The sequence below is a fragment of the Dasypus novemcinctus genome, chromosome 19 (assembly GCF_030445035.2).
Source record: "Dasypus novemcinctus isolate mDasNov1 chromosome 19, mDasNov1.1.hap2, whole genome shotgun sequence".
Classification (NCBI taxonomy): domain Eukaryota; kingdom Metazoa; phylum Chordata; class Mammalia; order Cingulata; family Dasypodidae; genus Dasypus; species Dasypus novemcinctus.
Window position 1 is genome coordinate 26,922,152 of NC_080691.1, and position 17,539 is coordinate 26,939,690.

At 49.6% G+C, this 17,539-nt stretch overlaps 1 protein-coding gene across 1 annotated transcript in view; it reads right to left on the minus strand.

Annotated features, from left to right (window-relative positions):
• The window catches only part of KSR2 (kinase suppressor of ras 2), a 418,689-nt gene that overhangs the window by 78,856 nt on the left and 322,294 nt on the right, over positions 1-17,539 (minus strand). Inside the window, exon 8 of the mRNA XM_058281429.1 lies at positions 2,583-2,648. Coding sequence (XP_058137412.1) covers positions 2,583-2,648 — 66 coding nt within the window. The remainder of the gene's footprint in view (positions 1-2,582; positions 2,649-17,539) is intronic.

Genomic DNA, 17,539 nt, shown 5'->3' on the forward strand with positions numbered 1-17,539 from the left:
GGGACAATTCAAAGTTATAAAAATAAAAAACATTAAAAAATATATACCACACTCGTTTTCATATCAACATTTATGTCAGAATCGAGCCTTTCAAATGCAGAAGGTTCCTGATTTCTCAGAGCCTGAGACAGTGGACAAGTGCCCAGTGACCACCTACCCTGCCTCCCCCTAACCTTCTGTGAGGATCAGCTTCCATCACTTTTGGGATTTCTCTGGCCTGACCAGCCTGTCACAGGTCAAAGCATGTCATTTGTCTTAACGAGGCCACCTTGCCTGGTCCTCCCCTGGGCCTCATCCCTGAAAGTAGAAAGCGAGGCACTTAGATGATGCCAAATTAATCCTTTCAGATCCAAACGGCACCATCTCCCTGCTGCCCTTCCATCATTTCTGCTACTCACAGGGACCATGAGGAGGGACAGAAATGAGAAGCTCCAATTCAAGAACGGATACCTGGCACTGTAACTTGTTCGCTGTTTCTACTGGGGAGGGGGGGTGCTGGTTGAGAAGTTAAAAGCTTTGGACTGACCCAGGGATTTAATTTCTCTGCTTAGCCTGAGCTGTCTTCACCATGGAAACAGACTGTATTTTCAACTTCCTACCAAGAGGGGTGAGGTGGGGGGAGAGGAGTGGGGGAGAAAGGAGAACCCGGCAGACTTCTGGAAAGTTCTTTTGTATTTACAGGCACCTGCTGCCTTTGAGCAAAGGGGGCGCGGGCCACGAGGAGGGTGGGAAGGGCCCCTTCTTCAAATGTCAGCCTCTGGGCGTGGGCCACCTTCCAACAGACCTTGGTCTCCATCTCCGCCTGGGAGTCAAGCTCTAAAAGAACCCACTATGCAGAGGAATTAGGTGGGAGGGGATTTCCCCAACACGGCAGACCCAGGGCAGGGGCTCAAGAGCGACGAGGATTCAGGTTTTACAGTCGCCTCACTGAGTGCATAGTGACTTAAGGAACAGATGGTTCTTCATTAAGGATGTGCGGTGGGAAGGGGCAAGAGAAGAGAGCTGAAGCCTTCTCCTTTACTTGCAATTTTCTCTCCTGGTGGAGATAAACAATGCAAAGATCATCAAAACCCAACTGCATGCTGGCATTGGGGCACATCACAGTGCTTTTGGCAGCAATTTGCTTTCTTTATGTTTCCCTTGGGTTCATTCTAAAATAGGACTGATTGCCCGAGCATGCACTGACCAGGGCAGATGAGAGGGACGTAGCGGGAGGGTGAGGAAGGAGGACTCAGTAGAGGATTATCAAGTTCCTGGACCCACAAGTTGCCCTTGGTGGCTCTCAAGCCACATCCAGCTCACGGATGGGGGGCCGGGGGAGAGGAGAGCTCATCAGCAAGACCTTAAAATATTGTAATGGCTTGCTAGCATTTAAAACCAGGATATGTCACATAAAACTCTATATTTGGGATTTTGTTAACCAGAAGTGCTGGCAAGGCAGGCCCATGCTGTTGTTGGAGTGGCTCTCCTTTCTGGAAGTCTCCATGGCTCTCTGGTTTGCCTCAGCCCCCATCTGGCCAGCTTCTCTCATTCAGAAGAAATGACCCTAGTAGGCACTCTAGACCTCTGCTTCTCAAACTTTAAAGTGCACAAGAATCACCTGCTGATCCTGTTAAAAATGCAGATTCTGATTCAGTAGGTCTGAGATGGAGCCAGGTGATGCTGAAAATGCTGGTCCATGGACCACACTTTGAATAGCCAGGGTCCAGATCAGCATAGTTCAGTAGAACTTTCTGAAATGATGGAAATATTCTCTATCTGGGCAACACGGAAGCCACTAGCCACATGGGGTTTCTAAGTCTTTGAAATGAAGCTGGTGCAACTGAGTAACTGAATTTTTATTTATATATAATTTAATGCACTTAAATTTAAATAGTCATATGTGGCTAGTAGCCACAGTGCTGGACAGTGCAGGTTTAGGGAGTACCCCAGTGGATAGATTCATGTGGTTAATGAAGTCCAGTGTTAACTACCACAAAAATCAGGGGAACTATTTAGAAAGCTGGACTACAAGGCTTCCCAAGGAGGAACCTTCCACTTAAGTCCTGGGCAGGTAGAGAAAAACCTTTCCTTCTAGCTCAGCAAAATTGTTTTCATCTTCTCAGGTGGCACAGACAGTCCCAGGCCCTGGAGAATGGAACACGGCTGGTCCAAACCAACTGGTCTGAGCCAGGCCTCCCCCTGCCACTTTTGCAGGCCAATGGTTGGAGTCTGAAGTGCACACTTGACCAGCACTCTTTCTGAGTGGGAAAGGGAAAGCAAGGGATCAGGAGAGAGGAGAGTGGAAAATAGGAGGGGAGACAAAAATGAGAGAACAGGAGTTATGGAGGGGAAGAAGAATCTGAGGGTGGGGCTAAAGTATAAGAAAGACAAGTACAAGGAGCTACCAACAGGGTGTACAAGCATGGGGAATGGGCACAAAGGTGACAGATGTGAGGAGGAAGGTGTCAGAGAGAAAGAAATGAGACAGCAAGTGTCAGGGGGCCAGGGGTATCCAAAATCAGTCTGAGTAGGACAGCTATGGTGGGGGCCTGTAGGACTCTTCCCTCCCTCTTGGGGTAGTAAGTGTTAAATACTTACCTCCTCGGTGAATGATCAGAAGGTGACAGGGTGGAGCTTCTTTGGTGCATTTGTTGTGGCACTTTAGCCTAAGAGAGAGAAAAAGAGAGGAGGATGGATGGATGAATGGAAGGACAGATGGAGAGATGATGGTGGTGGGCAGATGGTGGTAGATGGCTAGACACATGGATGGATGGATGGATGGATGGATGGATGGATGGATGGATGGGTGGATGGATGGATGGATGGATGGTGGTAGATGGCTAGACACATGGATGGATGGATGGATGGATGGATGGATGGATGGATGGATGGGTGGATGGATGGATGGATGGATGGATGGATGGTGGTAGATGGCTAGACACATGGATGGATGGATGGATGGATGGATGGATGGATGGATGGATGGGTGGATGGATGGATGGATGGATGGATGGTGGTAGATGGCTAGACACATGGATGGATGGATGGATGGATGGATGGATGGATGGATGGGTGGATGGATGGATGGATGGATGGTGGTAGATGGCTAGACACATGGATGGATGGATGGATGGATGGGTGGATGGATGGATGGATGGATGGATGGATGGATGGTGGTAGATGGCTAGACACATGGATGGATGGATGGGTGGATGGATGGATGGATGGATGGATGGATGGATGGTGGTAGATGGCTAGACACATGGATGGATGGATGGATAGGTAGATGGGTGTGAGTCCCAATAGTCCAGAAAGTTCTGGATGCTGTGGATACAAAGATGTGTGAGGTGAGATAGGGAGGGAAGCTACTACAAAGGTGTGTTGTTGGCCCCTAGGATATTTATTAACTCTGGAGAGAAGCTCCTGTTTTCCCACTCTAAACCTCACCAATCAACTCTGGGCAGTACATTTCACTAACAGTGGCCACATGGACTCCATACTTTGAAAGACATTTTCCCCTAACAGTCCACATTTGTCATTGCTGTTATCACAATAGAAGCATCATCTACCATTTACTTACAGACTCATTTGTGAGCTAAACGTTTTACATATACTATGCCATTGGGTCTTTGCAACAACCTTATAAATGGGTATTATTAGTCTTTCAATTTTACAGAAAAGGAAACTGAGATTAACCTACTTGTACTAGTCCTGGGAGAAAACCTGAGTCAGTGGTCCCATGTGGCTAATCACATAATGGCTTAAGCCAACCAGGACTTCCAATTAGCATAAGATTAGTAACAGGGATTACATTTTAGTATTAAATATAAAGGCACATACACTCTGCAGAGAAATGGCAAGTTCAGATTTGCCCTCCTTCCTCTTCCCTCCAGGGAGCCGACAGCTCTCTTTAACAGAATATTTGAACGCACAGGCAGACTCAACACTGATTCCTCCAATTAGTCTAGCTCGGTGCATCTCAAAGTGTGGTCCCCAGACCAGTAGCATCAGCACCACATGAGCTCTTGTTAGAAATGACAGTACACGGGCCTATCCCAGGCCTGCAGAATCAGAAACTCCAGGGCTGGGACAATCTGCGGTCTCCCAGGCCGGCCAGGTGAGGCTGCTGCTCAGGTTTGAGAGCCACTGGGCTAGCTGATTGTTTTGAGATATCTGTGCAGGTTTCCCTGATTTTTCTTGAGTTCCATCTTTAATGGTCCTGAATTCCTCTCTGATATGGAAAAGCTGGACCTGGGGCCACCGAGTGCAAAGGAGAGATGAGGAGACACAGGCAGCAGCAGTAAACAATGCTGGAGCACATCATGAGAACATCAATCCCTCTTCAATGCTCCTTCACCCTGGTTACATCCCAGAGAAGATCTCTTGGGCTGACACCTCTTTACACTTCTCTAACACTTGCTAACCCCTGTCCCGGGCTGGACAGGCAACAGTATCCCATTTTGCCACCTCTGAGTTTTCAAGTCTTCCCTGGTGGGAGGAGGATCGTTCACCAGTGGGCCCAGGTGGCTGGGTTACCTGCAGATGCGAAGAAACCCCGAGGGCATCTTGGGCAGCAACCTGAAGCAGGGGTGAGCAATTTAATTGAACCTTTGGACCACAGGGGACAGGACAGGGGAGGCTTTCCACTCCCCGCTTTCTCCTCTCCAGTGTCCCTTCTTGCTTGTGCCTTGCTGTAATTGAGAAGCCCTCCTTCACCCACCACAGGTGGAACGCTTTTCTTCTACCAGGGCAGCATTAGGAGAAATCTCTACAGGGCCTAGACACTTAGCCCTCATAGCGGAGGTCCAGATGTCGAGAACCAGAGCCCGTGCACCCAGGCCCTGCCAACAGAAGGAGCGGGATTCGCCTGCTTCTGGAATGACCCCCATCCCAGAAGTATGGTGACAAAGGAACTGCATGGCAGGGTCTGCACAGTGCAGGCACAGCATCACAATGCCCCACCTACAGAGAGTCATTTTTCCAGTAGGAAACACACCCGGTTCCACCCAAATTAGACTTTCCCTGCCATGGAAGAAGGAGCTACTAGCATAAAATTTACCAGTACAGCAATGGCTCCAGAATCAGATCCCCAAGCCTCACCGTCTGAGGTTCTGACGCAGGAAGTGTCTGCTGGAAGTATGAATTTGTGGCACATATACTTGAAAGCCTGAGAACCACTGTATAAGAGGGAAAAGATCCTGTTTCCCAGATGAGAGATTTCTGGGAGCCTAAATCTTGGTAAGCACAGCCTCTCCCCACTAAGGGGAAAATGGGGTTGAGAGAGCTTAGGGTACATGCCTTGGTTCAAATCCTGGTGCCACCTCTCCCTGGCTGTGACAACTTGGGCCAGTGGGTGACTTGGTGGGAACCTTAGTTTCCTCATCTGTAACCTGGGGACAATCATGGCAACTGCCTCACAGGCGGTGAGGACTGACGATATGATGTACGTAAGGGACTTAGGACAAGGCATGGCACCCAGTAAGATGCTTGAAAGGTAGGCGCTACTACCCTTCTTATTGTGGTGGGGGTCGTTGTTACTGTCAGCTTGTGTGGTGGCTTTTACTGTAAGCCCTAAGGCCCTCTGCTGAGAGTTTTCTCCAGCTGGAAATGGGGCTGGCCAGACTGCCAGGGAGGCATGTTTCAAGGAGCACCCTCGACCAGGAGGAGGAGTGGCCCGCCCCTTGGGTGGGATGGCTCAAGGTGTGCTTGACGCTGTCTCCCTGAGCTCCCACAGGAAGAGGGCGCAGTTGCCCACGGTGCCTTCCCCTCCTGTCCTTCTTCCCCTTTCCCCCACAGGTGGGCGCCAGGGTCACTTCCTCAACAAACTACACGCCCCGAATCCTTGCCTCAGGGTCTGGCTTTAGGAGAGTCTAACCTAAGACTGTTAAGTGAGGTTCTGGGCACCAACGTACCTGGTCCCAAAGCTTGCACACCAAAACCAAGCCCTCAGAAAACAGTTTGGAGTCCCCCAAAAAGTTCACATGGACTTAGCCAGCAATTCCGCTCCCAGGTATATACCCTTAAGAATTGAAAACCAGGACTCAGATCCTCATTCACGAATGCTCATGGCAACGTTGGTCACACTAGCCAAAAGGAGGAAGAACCCAATGTCCATTGATGAACAATGGGTGGGCAAAATGTGGCGTAGCCATACAATGGAATCTTTTAACCGTGAAAAGGAAGTACTGATATATGCTGCAGCTTGGATGGACCTTGAAAACATTATGCTAAGTGAAAGAAGCCAGTCACAAAAGGTCACAAATTATAAGATTCCATTCACATGAAATACCCAGAATAGGTAAATCCATAGAAAGAGAAACCATATCTGGGGCTGCCAGGGGCTGCTGATGGGGCAATGAGGAGTGACTGCTTCAACTGTCTGGATTTTTACTTTGGAGTTATGGAAATGTTTTCAAACTAGATGGAGGTAGTGGCTGTACAACAATGTCCACGTACTAAATGCTGCTGAACTGTTCATTTTATATTAAGTGAATTTCACCTCCATGAATTAAAACAACAATAACTAAAGCAATCTCTCTGCCGCTTGGTTCCTTGTGTGTCTCTCTAGCTCATAGTGCTTAAAGGATTTGGTTTTCCAGGTGATCAATTCCACAGCAACTCCAAGAAGGAGTGGGATGGGGGCACGCTGTGGACTCCCTCGGTCAGCGTGGAAGAAGGAAACCTCCAGGCAGACATGGGGCAGGATGAGTGCCATGTTCTAAGAGGGTGACTCTGGATGACTTCCAGCCACTGGTGGTTAAAAGCCCGGGCTTCAGAATCAAGCCAGTGTGAACTTGAATTATAATAGGTCTACTCTTTCAAGCTGTGAGACCAAAGGTAGGTCAGTCCACCATCCTGGGCAACAGCGCCTCATTGGTAAAACTGCAATGAGGATCAAATGAGGAAATGCTTGTATAGTGCCGGGCACTGAATGGGTCAGGGTTCCCCTGGGAATGCTGAAACGCCCCTTGAATCCATGCAGAAATTATCTTGCTATCCTTGGACAGCCTGGTAATGTGAAAAGGATTTTAAACTTTATTGGAGATGGTTAATTTTTTTTTTTTTCAACTTTGAAAGCTTAATAGGATGAGCTTCAGTTATCAAGAAAAGTTGCTTAGGTGGAACACAGCATTCCCCAAAAGAGCTGCTAGCTAAATGAGACATCTCTCTGTCTGCAAATTAAATATGTGAACCTCTTCTTGAGGGCAGAGTCTATATCTTACTCACTTTTGTAGCCCTCTCTCCTTCCTACTCTGAGTGCCTGCCCTGGGGACTGGTGCATAAGATGTGCTGAATAAATATTGGAGAGATGGAGTGTAGCAGTTTGATATTATTGATGAATTCCAAAAATAAATACTGGATTATGTTTGTAAAACTGAACTTTTCCTCTGGGCATATTAGATTATATTGGATTCATAGGTGTACTTGATGAAGTAATTATGTAAACCTCTTGTGCCAGTAGGGCGTTGAGTCCCCACCCTTTGGTGGGGATGGGTGGGGCTCACAGATAAAAGGCATGGCAAAGGACAGAGTTGAGGGTTCTTAATGTTGGAGTTTTGATGTTGGAGTCTGATGCTGGTCTTAAGCTGGAGCCCCGGGGAGAGAGACAGAGCCATTGGCCTGATAGATGGAGGGAGGGAGGAGGAAAGAGAGAAGAAGGAAGAAAGGGAGGGAAAAGGAAGGGAGGGGGAGAAGAGAAGGAGGGGGAGCACAGAGAGAAGAGAAACCTGTCAAATGCTATTGATGTAGGGGTATTCATAGTCTATCAAAAAAAAATTTTTTTATCCACTCCCACCAACTGCCTGCACTCACTCTCTGCTCTCTGTCCATTTGCTGTGCGTTCTTCTCTGTCTGCTTGTCTTCTCTTCTCATCTTTCTCTTTAGGAGGCACTGGGAAACAATCCCGGGACCCCCGATGCGGGAGAGAAGCATTCGATTGCTTGAACCACCTCATCTCCCTGGTCTGCCGTGTCTCTCATCATCTCTCCTCTGTATCTCTCTTTTGTTGTGTCATCTTGCTGCATCAGCTCCCAACGCAGACCAGCTCACCCTCACCAGGAGACCCTGGGACCTGAACCTGGGATCCCCCATATGGTAGACAGGAGCCCAATCACTTGAGCCACATATGCTTCACCCAACATTTTTATTTAATTGATTGTCTCTTTTTAAAAATAGATCAATAGATCTCATAAAATATTACATTAAAAAAAACTTAAGAGGGTCCCATATACCCTACTCCCCACCTCACCCCTGCTCCTCCCACATCAACATCCCCTTTCATCAGTAAGGCACGCTCATGGCATTTAGTGAACACGCCCTGGAGCCCTGCCACACCGCATGGACCATAGTTTACCTTGTAGTTCACACTCTTCCCCAGTCCATCCAGTGGGTTATGGCAGGATAAACAATGTCCTGCATCTGTCCCTGCAATATTATTCAGCACAACTCCAAGTCCCAAAAATGCCCCATATCACACCTCTTCCTCCCTGTCCCTGCCCACAGCAACTCCCGCGGCCACTGTCTCCACCTCAGTGATACAATTTCTTCCATTGCTAGAGTCCCAACAGTTCTAGAGTAGAATGCCAGCAAGGCTTTTTATCAGTCGTGTCCCTCTAGGTTTGTGAAATGCAGGTATGGCCCTCTCTACAATCTCTTTCTGTCTCCCTCACTTTGTCCCCAACACCACAGTCCTGGCGTGGGTTTGGGGACAGGGATGAGAAGAGGAGCCAAATGGACCTCTGTAGGTCTTGCCTGGGAACTGTGGGGACAAATGGCCCCTCCGATGAGCGGCTCTGCTGCATTCGTAACAGATTAGTCACGGCCCCCAGCAGCTCTGCTGAGCAGACACCAGCCCGGAGCCTGGCGCGAGGCAGGGATCAGGGCGCCGGCCTTCCCGGAAGGGCCAGGTTCCTGCCGGCGGAGAGTGTCACGTCAATTCTAAATGGTTCATCAGGTGATGCTAACCAATGTGTAAAAAGCTGGCTTGGAGTCGCCTGAATCCCTGATTTCTCCTACTCTGTCGCACGCCAACATACTTTGCAAACCCAGCTGAGCAGGGCACTGCCTTTCTTCGAAGAATGCAAAAGGGACGTTTAAAAAAAAACAAACCAGGCCCCTAACCTCATATTGAGGAACCATTAAATCAGCACCAACTTGGAGCTAGGTGTCCTTCCATCACTCATTTAGGCTAAACAATCCCAGGGGGAGAGGTGGCTGTTGATCCGCCCATTTCAGAGTCAGGAAGACTGAGTCTCAGTAAGCAGCCCGGTCGTACAGAGTAATGGGATAACTGATGGACTGAGTTATTCATTCCTGCTCTCCAAACCATTACCGTGATCCTCCTCTGGGCCACGTACTGTGCTTGGCACTGGGGGTGTGGAATAAAACAAGGTAAGAATTCTTTCTTTAAAGATCTTACAATCTAGGGGCGTTTACTTCCCAGGGACGCAAGCCCATCTCTTGGTGGCTTTAAGCACGAAAGTCTTTCCGCTCATCCCACGGCCTCAAAACTCTTAGAAATGATCTCCTCTCAATTTAAACCAGGTTCTCAGGGACTTGGGTTTGCAAGAACCACTTTCCCTACAGAAGTTCCTTCTGAGAGTGCTTCAGTCAACAATACTCACGAGAATGTCCTATAATGCCAAGCACTGTGCCAGCCCCAGAGCTTGGTGAACAACCTAGACACAGCTCTACCCTCAATGAGTTTTCAAGTCTGGTCAGGGAGACAAGCAGGTAAAGAGGCTCTACCACATGGCATGATGTGTGGTAGGACAGGAAAAGACAGGGTGTTGGCAATTCAGATTTGAGGGGAGTCACAGAGGGCTTCCTGGAGGAAGTGGCCACTGAGCTGAAACAGAGATAAGTGGGATCTAGGAGAGGTGGGCAAGGCAGTTTCAGGCAGAAGCAGAAGTGTGCAAAGCTCTGGTAGTGCATGAGCACATGGTCAACCTCAGAGGTGGATGGGTGGTCGTGGCTGAAGCTCTGGGCATGCAGATAGGAGGGATGAGAGGAGAGGAAGGAGGAGGAAGCAAGAGATGGTGCAGGAGCTCATCATGAGATTGGACTTTATCCTGAGAGCAAGAGGAATGAAGGATTGAAACAGCGAGGTGAATGCCAGGGAAGCATTTTAGGAAGGCCCCTCTGGCAGCAGATTATTGCAATTAAAGGGCAGCAACCTTCTCGCTCGTTGTCTTTCCTTCTCCCGGAACCTGCTTTCCTCTCCCCAGGTCACTGTATCGAGTGCTCCTTGCAGCTTCTTTCAAAATCACTAAACCCGAATCATTACCCCCTTCTCATAGGGACTGGCCCCACCAAATACCCCAGCTGAGCTGTTGTTTTTTTTTTTTTTCCAGTTTGGTCCCCTCATAGTCTGTGCATTGAGGGGATGCTTCTAGAAACAACTCCACATGCTCCCACTGAAGAACATCAAAACACTCTTCCCAGATGTACTCGCCAGACGCAACGGATGTGATATGATGATGGGGGAGAGTGTTATTGGGGGGGGGGGAGTGGTGGGGTGGGGGCGAATGGGGACCTCATATTTTTTTAATGTAATATCTTTTTAAAAAATGAATAAATTGAGTAGAATTTGGAAAAAAAACAAAACCAAAAAACACTCTTCCCTCACTGCTAAGTCAGTGGGTTTAGCTCTTTGCCCCGTAACTCTCAGAAAGAGAAACCAACATCATCATAAACGAGCAAAGGGTGGTAGGTAGTACTGACATGTAAATCAGACAGAGGCTTCAGTGGCATAAGGAAAATACTCAGGAAAACTCCCAGCATGTTCTTCAAACAAGGACACTGTAAGGGGAGCTGTAGATGTATTACGTGGTGGAGAATGCCCCCTCCCCACCTTCCCTGAGAGAGGAGAAGCTGTCTTCAAGTGGCTCCTAGAACCCGGAGGTGTCATCAGAACCCAAAGCCCCACTTGTCACCTTTCAATTCAAAAAAGGATGATGGGAGAGTGCAGCAGGCTGGGGGAGGGTGGAGGGAAAGGCGAATGGCTTGGGTCAGGGTTGAGATCAGGTTCTCAGGCTCTGTTCTGCTAGTTCAGTTCAGGGGAATCAGAGTGGGGGTGGCATTTGTTGTGGGCCTACTGTGTGGCTGGACCTTTATCTGTGTAAAGTGGGTAAGAACCTGGAATCTGGAATCAGAGGGACCAGTGGGTTTGAGTCACAGATCTACCAGCCATGAGACAATGGGCAGCCATTTGACTTCAAAAGCCTCTATTTCCTTATCTGTAAAATGGTGCTAATAATAGCCCCTAACTTCCATGGTTCTTGCGAGGATTAAATGAGATCATACATGTAAATCATGTAGCAAAATGCCTGGCACTTTGTAGGTCCTCAATACTTGATATTATCACCACCCAAACCACCAACACCTCCACCATCATATCCAATATCCACTTCAGCCTCCAGTAGAATTATAATCATCCCTCACCTACAACTGTAAACAGACCCTAATTCTTGCTTCTAAAGGTAAAAACTCCTATGACAGACCATTAGCTCCCATAACAATTATTGCACAAACTGAAGTGTTTCTATTAATGGAAGAGTTAAGTTCAAGCTTCAAGCTGGTGATCTCTGAAATGTGTGCTCATAATTATATCCTGCCAATATCCTGCCTGTTGTACAAATTCCTGAAGCTTCCAGGAACTTCGCTGCAGCTGCACCACCAGTGCTTATCACTTCCCCAAGTTTTTAAGGGCTGCTAAAATCAGCGGGACCAGTGGCTCAAACCAATCATGGCTTACTTCGCATTTTTATCTCCTCCTCATCTGTGGCTGCAGCCATTTTGACACAAATGGGAAATCTGCAGATGAAACACTGGATTTTGATGCAAGAACACAGGCGACCAGAGCACGCAGGGCCAGAGGGGAAACCCAAGAGCGCATCAAATCCAAGCAAACAGATCCAATAAGAGAGCAAAGCTGGACAAAGAAGTGTGTGGCTCGTTTAAATGAAAACTCTTAAGTGGCCCCTTTACAGGGAAAGAAACAAGTGCGAGGCAAATCAACTGCAGGCTGGCCAGGCCGCTGCGGGTGGGCAGTGCAAGGGCTGTATAATAAAAGGCATTAAAACACCACTGGAATAGACTGAAGATCTTGTGCTGGTTAACTCAGGTTTCCAAACACCACTCTTCACCTTACTAGGGAAAAAGAACTATGGGTCTGACTCCTACAGAAGTTGGCAGTGCCTGGGCTGGAACATGTAAAACATTTTTAGCTAACGCGGACCTGCCTCTGTTTTGCAGGGTGACCAACCTGGGACGTGGAAATGTCAGGGCTAAATCTGGGAGATCCTAGGAAGACTGCGATGCTGGATTACCCTAAAATCTGTTGACTATTTTAGTAATGGGTCCATGCAGGGGGCAAGCAACTGAAAGCTGGCACTCAAAAAACGGAATAAGACATACCACGGTCCCATTGGGTAGAAATGAGTCATTTATAATATAAACCAGGGGTTCTTCGTCGGGGTGATTCTGCCTCCCGGGGGACGTTTGGCAATGCCTGGGGACATTTTTGGTTGTCACAACTGGGGGTGAAGTGGGGGGGTGTTACTGGCATCTAGTGGGTCAGGGGTGTTGCCCCCCATCCTGCAATGCTCAGAACGGCCCCCACAGCACTGAATTACCTGGCCCCGAATGTCAACAGCATCAAGGAGAAGCCACACTGAGAGCAGCCCTTTAACATGCCTCCCCAGAAATGGCTCATTCAGGAAACCACAAAAGAAAAAGCGAGAACGAGAGCTACGGAAAAGTGGGAAATGTATTCTGTTTCCCAGAACCTCGGCCTTGCTTCAACCCGTGGAAGTCATTTAGTGGGTATATTTCTTTTCAAAGTTTTTACTAATAGAAAATCAGTTTTGAAAAATTAAGAAAAAAAATAGAAAATCTGTTTTGGAATTTCAAAAACAAAAGATGAACTTATTTAAAGACTCACGATGAAGGAAACTCCACGTCATGAATAGGTTTGGGGCATTTGTCTTATCTCACTGAAAGAATATATTAGCCTCATTTTACACCAGAGAGGTTTAGAAACATTTCTCAAATCACAGAGCTCAAAAGTGGCAGAGCTGGGACCTAAACTCAGCACTCTGTGGCTCCTTGCTGTTTTCCTGCCAGAGGCTGGGTTTCCTCAAAGCAGATCCTGAGGCAAATAGCCTTGGGTGTGATTTATGGAGGGTGTGGTGTTCCCAGGAGGAACCTATTCCACGGTGGGGGAAGCAGGACAGGAGAGGGGAGAAGCTACAGAACGGTGTGGTTTCAGGAGAATCTGGCTTCCGCCTGCTCCTTGGAGTGTAACTGCACTGCAGTGCCTGCCGTGAAGGAAGGGCCCTCGGCCTGGCATCCCGGCATCAGCTCCTCTCTGGCTCTGAACCACCTGGCAGTGAGGGGCAGCTACCTCCCAGGCGCCTCTGAGCGAGGCAGCTGCAACCACCCAAGGGCAAGCTCTGGAGGAGGTCTCAGGGAGGCGCCAGCAGCCGCGGCACCTGTTAGCCCCTGATGGCACGGCTCCGGGAACCTGGGCAGGACACCGAAACACACAGGCTCACTGGCCGCCGATTCTATCATCCTGCCCTCAGAGCTGAGGAGTATTCCTTGGTCCTGGAGAAGAAATGAGTCTTACGGTTACACCCACAGGAAGTCCGATGAGCCTGGTAGACGAGACCCTTCAAATCTAAGGCAGGGGACCCAGAGACTACCGGACCTCCCGGCTTCTGCCCCCCACTCCACCGCCCAGGGCCTGGGCGGTCCTGACACCTGCACGCTCCACCGCCAGGCGTGCTTGCGCAAACGGCCCCTCCAGAGCGCCGTTCCAGGAGTGGGGCTGGGTGGGCAGCGAGCCATGCCCAGCGCACGCCCAGAGCCACAGGGAGCGGTGGCATAGACCACAGCAACGGGTGGCCTGAGCAGGGTGTGACACAGAACCAAGCTCCAAGGCCCTGCCCAGTACAAACCATCCAGAAGATGCTCTCTACCCTCGAAGCCCTCATCCACGCCTCTGCCCCGGCTGCTCCCCCTGCCCAGAACAACCGTCCCCTGCCTCACCTGGCTCACCTACTCTTCCCACGAGACTTATTCCACCCCCCTCAATGCACACTGCGTCTCCCCCCTGCATGCCGCGTGGCAGCAGTCAACCACCTCCAGAGTCCCGTTCTCACTCACACTTCAGCGTGCATATGAATGAGCTAGGTGGCTTATCAAAATGCAGGCTTCCCAGCCCTATCCCCAGAGTCTGGGCGCCAGGAGGTCTGGTGAGGGACTCAGGAAGTTGCAACTTTAAGCTCCCACCTTGGCGCTGAAGCAGGCGAGGCTGGTGGGCAAAGTGAGGGCAACCTGAGGGCAGAGAGGTTTGCATCCTCAGCCCTCTAGCCACGCAGCAGCTGCTCAGCTGGGGCTGGCTGAACTGGCCAGAACTAAAGCCCAGTGCATAAAAGCAGAGCGCGGGGTAGCTGAGACAAACACACAGAAAGACACTTAGAAGGCTGATTCTCCAACCGAAGCTTTGGAACACGTGCCCCTCCCCTCCACTCTCCAGCCCGTGCAGAAACAAAACGAAACAAAACCACCCACAGCCACAAAACAGTACTGGGTTCACACCCTGGTTTTCTAGAGCAGAGGGCACCCCAAACCACGGTTCCGCATCCTCCTGGAGGAAATGCAGATGGGGCACAGAGGTTTCCAAGGAAGCAGACCTCAGCTGTGCGGAAACCTGACGATGGGCCCTGGGAAGGGGGAAGCGTGCAGATAACACATGCCTGAGGGCTGGGAAATCCATCAGCATCTTACTGCAAAAGCAAACTTCTGCCAGCTGAATCCACAGTTATCAGACAATCCGTGAATTGTGCTGACATCCACTCAGAGCTAAACCCCATTCCCTGCTCATGAACCTATTAGATGAAAACTCCTCCATTTAGATGACTGCAAATTGCTTTCTGAGTCTTAATTTCCTATTAGTTCATTAATCTCGCTATTCAGAACACCAACAAGACAGCTGATGATAATTCCAGAGAGGAAGTGGCCATTAAACTGAAGCAGGAGGGAAGGGGGTTAGACATTAAGGAGAAGCTTCCTGGCTTCCTGGGTGGAGGGGTACCCCGAAGTTACTTGATAAAATTGGTAATTGCATTAACTTTCATTTATTAGGCACTTACAGTGTGCCAGGTCCTAGGCTGAGCATTTTACTGTAATTATCCCACTTAAAGTGTTGTTGCTGTTTGTAACAATCTAGCGAGGTAGATCTAATCAGCCCCATTTTACAGAAGTTGTTGAGGCTGGAAAGGGGTCACAGAGCCAGCTAGTGACAGATCTGGAATTCAAATACCGGTGAGTCTGACCTGCAGACAGGTTCCTAATCACATGCTGTCTTTTTAACTCATCACCCAAATAGCGACAGGATGAATTTACCGGCAAGAGGCGCTGAATGAGACCCAAATGGACAGAGTGAGGTCAAGGGGGTGTAACGGCAGAAGGGCCTGAAAAACAGTCAGCAGAGGTTTACTCCCCTTACAAAAACGTCTCCCATGATGACACATCTCGGAAAACCGGGCTTGATGTTGTTTATTCAACTCCGACTTGTATCTACAGCAGCCCTTTGCAAAGTGTGGTCCCGGCACTGCAGCATCAGCATCACCTGACCACCTGTTAGAAAGGCAGTTTCCAGGCCCCCCGAGGCCGCCTGGATCAGAGGCCCTCCAGGGGATTCTGAGGCAAGCTCAAGTGTGAGACCCACCGATTAAGTCTGGAAGTGAGATCATCAGAGCACTGCTCCTCAAGGGCTAAAGCAAGAGCCCCCCGGCAAGCGTGAAACGCACAGTCTGGTTCAGCAGGTCTGGGGTGGAGCCTGAGACTCTGCATTTCTCACCAGCTCCGGGGTGAGGCTGCTGCTCCGGATCAGGGACCACACCTGGAATAGCATGAGTCTAATCCAATCCATGATTACCCGGGAAGTTTCCAGAAGTAACAGAGCCAGGATTGCTCTAAATTAAAACACATAAAAGCAAAAACAACAACAACAACAAAACACTTCCTCCAGGGTAGATTGACATCCATCCTTCTCGGGAGCTTGAGGAGCACGGGAATGCCCAGGAACCCAGATCACTGCTTTTCCAAAGTGCCCACTGAGGAATGACCCTGACTACTTTGACTAAAACGGCAGCCCCCACCCTGACCCTTCCTGTCCCTCCAATCTGCTTTGTTCTTCTTTTAGCCCTCCCTCCACCCCCACAATGACCAGCGCCTGTTCAAAAAATATTTGTTAAGCAAATGAATGAATGGACCTGCATTTTCTCCAAGAATCCCCCTGCCTACCCTCGGTGCCCCTGAAATTTCACCTGTCCCTCCCTGCTCTTTATATATGTGCCGCTCTTCGCTGAAATTCATTTCTCTGTAGGTCTATTACCTCATTTCTGTATCTCCCCCAATCCTATCAGCCCACAAGTGAGTACCAAATTTTGGCAATTGTTGAAAACTCATCTAATAGAAGAGCATCCATTCTCATTATAATTAACGCAAAAACGTCAGGATTTTACTCATAGAAGACTAAGTTCAAACTTCGACTGGTGATATCGGTGATGTACACTCATAATTTAGGAACTGGAGATAACTCTAAGCTCCTGTGCTGTTACACAAATACAATGTCAAAATTCCCGAAGCACGCCGGAGCATTGTAGCAGCTGCGGCAGCTGCTTCTGCCGCTTTGGCTGTTTTCCTAAGGGCCGAGCAATTTGGGGGAGCGCAGCAGTGCAAAACCAAGCGTGGCTGGCTTTGAAGTCTGCCTTCTGGTTTGAAGTCAGAAGCCAGTTTTCCACAAGGTGGAACAAGGAGAAAAATTTCTTACTAAAATGAGAACATTGTAATCTGGGGCCAGGATGATTCAACTGACTCCTAGCAGCCCTCTGGGGCGGGGGGGGCACAGCCCACTTGGCAGACAGGGAGACCGAGCCCCCGAGGTGACAAGCCTCCATGGTTCAAGCTCGCACACAGGGAGTGTATTAACAGAGCTGGGAAGCAAACCCAGTTCTGGCTGCCTCCCAAGCCCGCGCTCTTTGCAGGCCCCCCAGACAACCCCCCCCGCAGCGTCCCATCCCAACCCTGGGTGGGACCTGCGCCTTCATCCCTGACTTCTGGAACGGAGGGGCCAGAGGAAAGGCTTCCACAGAGTTCTGCCTCCAGTGCTGAAAATTAAAAGGGCTTGGGAAGTGTTCAGCCTCTTTGACTCCTGGCTGCGTCCCTGTACCTAATTACCTGACTTCAAAGGCTCCAGCGGCAGGTGTGAGGATGCGAAGGCTACCTTTTCCCCAAAGAACACCATGGGACAGATGCGACAGGCTCCGCGGAGCAGGGGAGAAGCGGGACAGCGTCAGCTGGGCCCCAGGGCCTGGCCGGAAAGACCAGGGGACAGAAAGACCTGGGGCTGCCTCCTGGGGGCTGCCTGGGATCCTGGGCGACAGAGGACGGAGTGGGGCTGCAGCCTCGAAACCCTAATGCTTGGTACCCACCGCCCCGTTCCCCTCCTGCCTTGGTGCTCAAGGCTCCTTGGGGGCTGGCATTA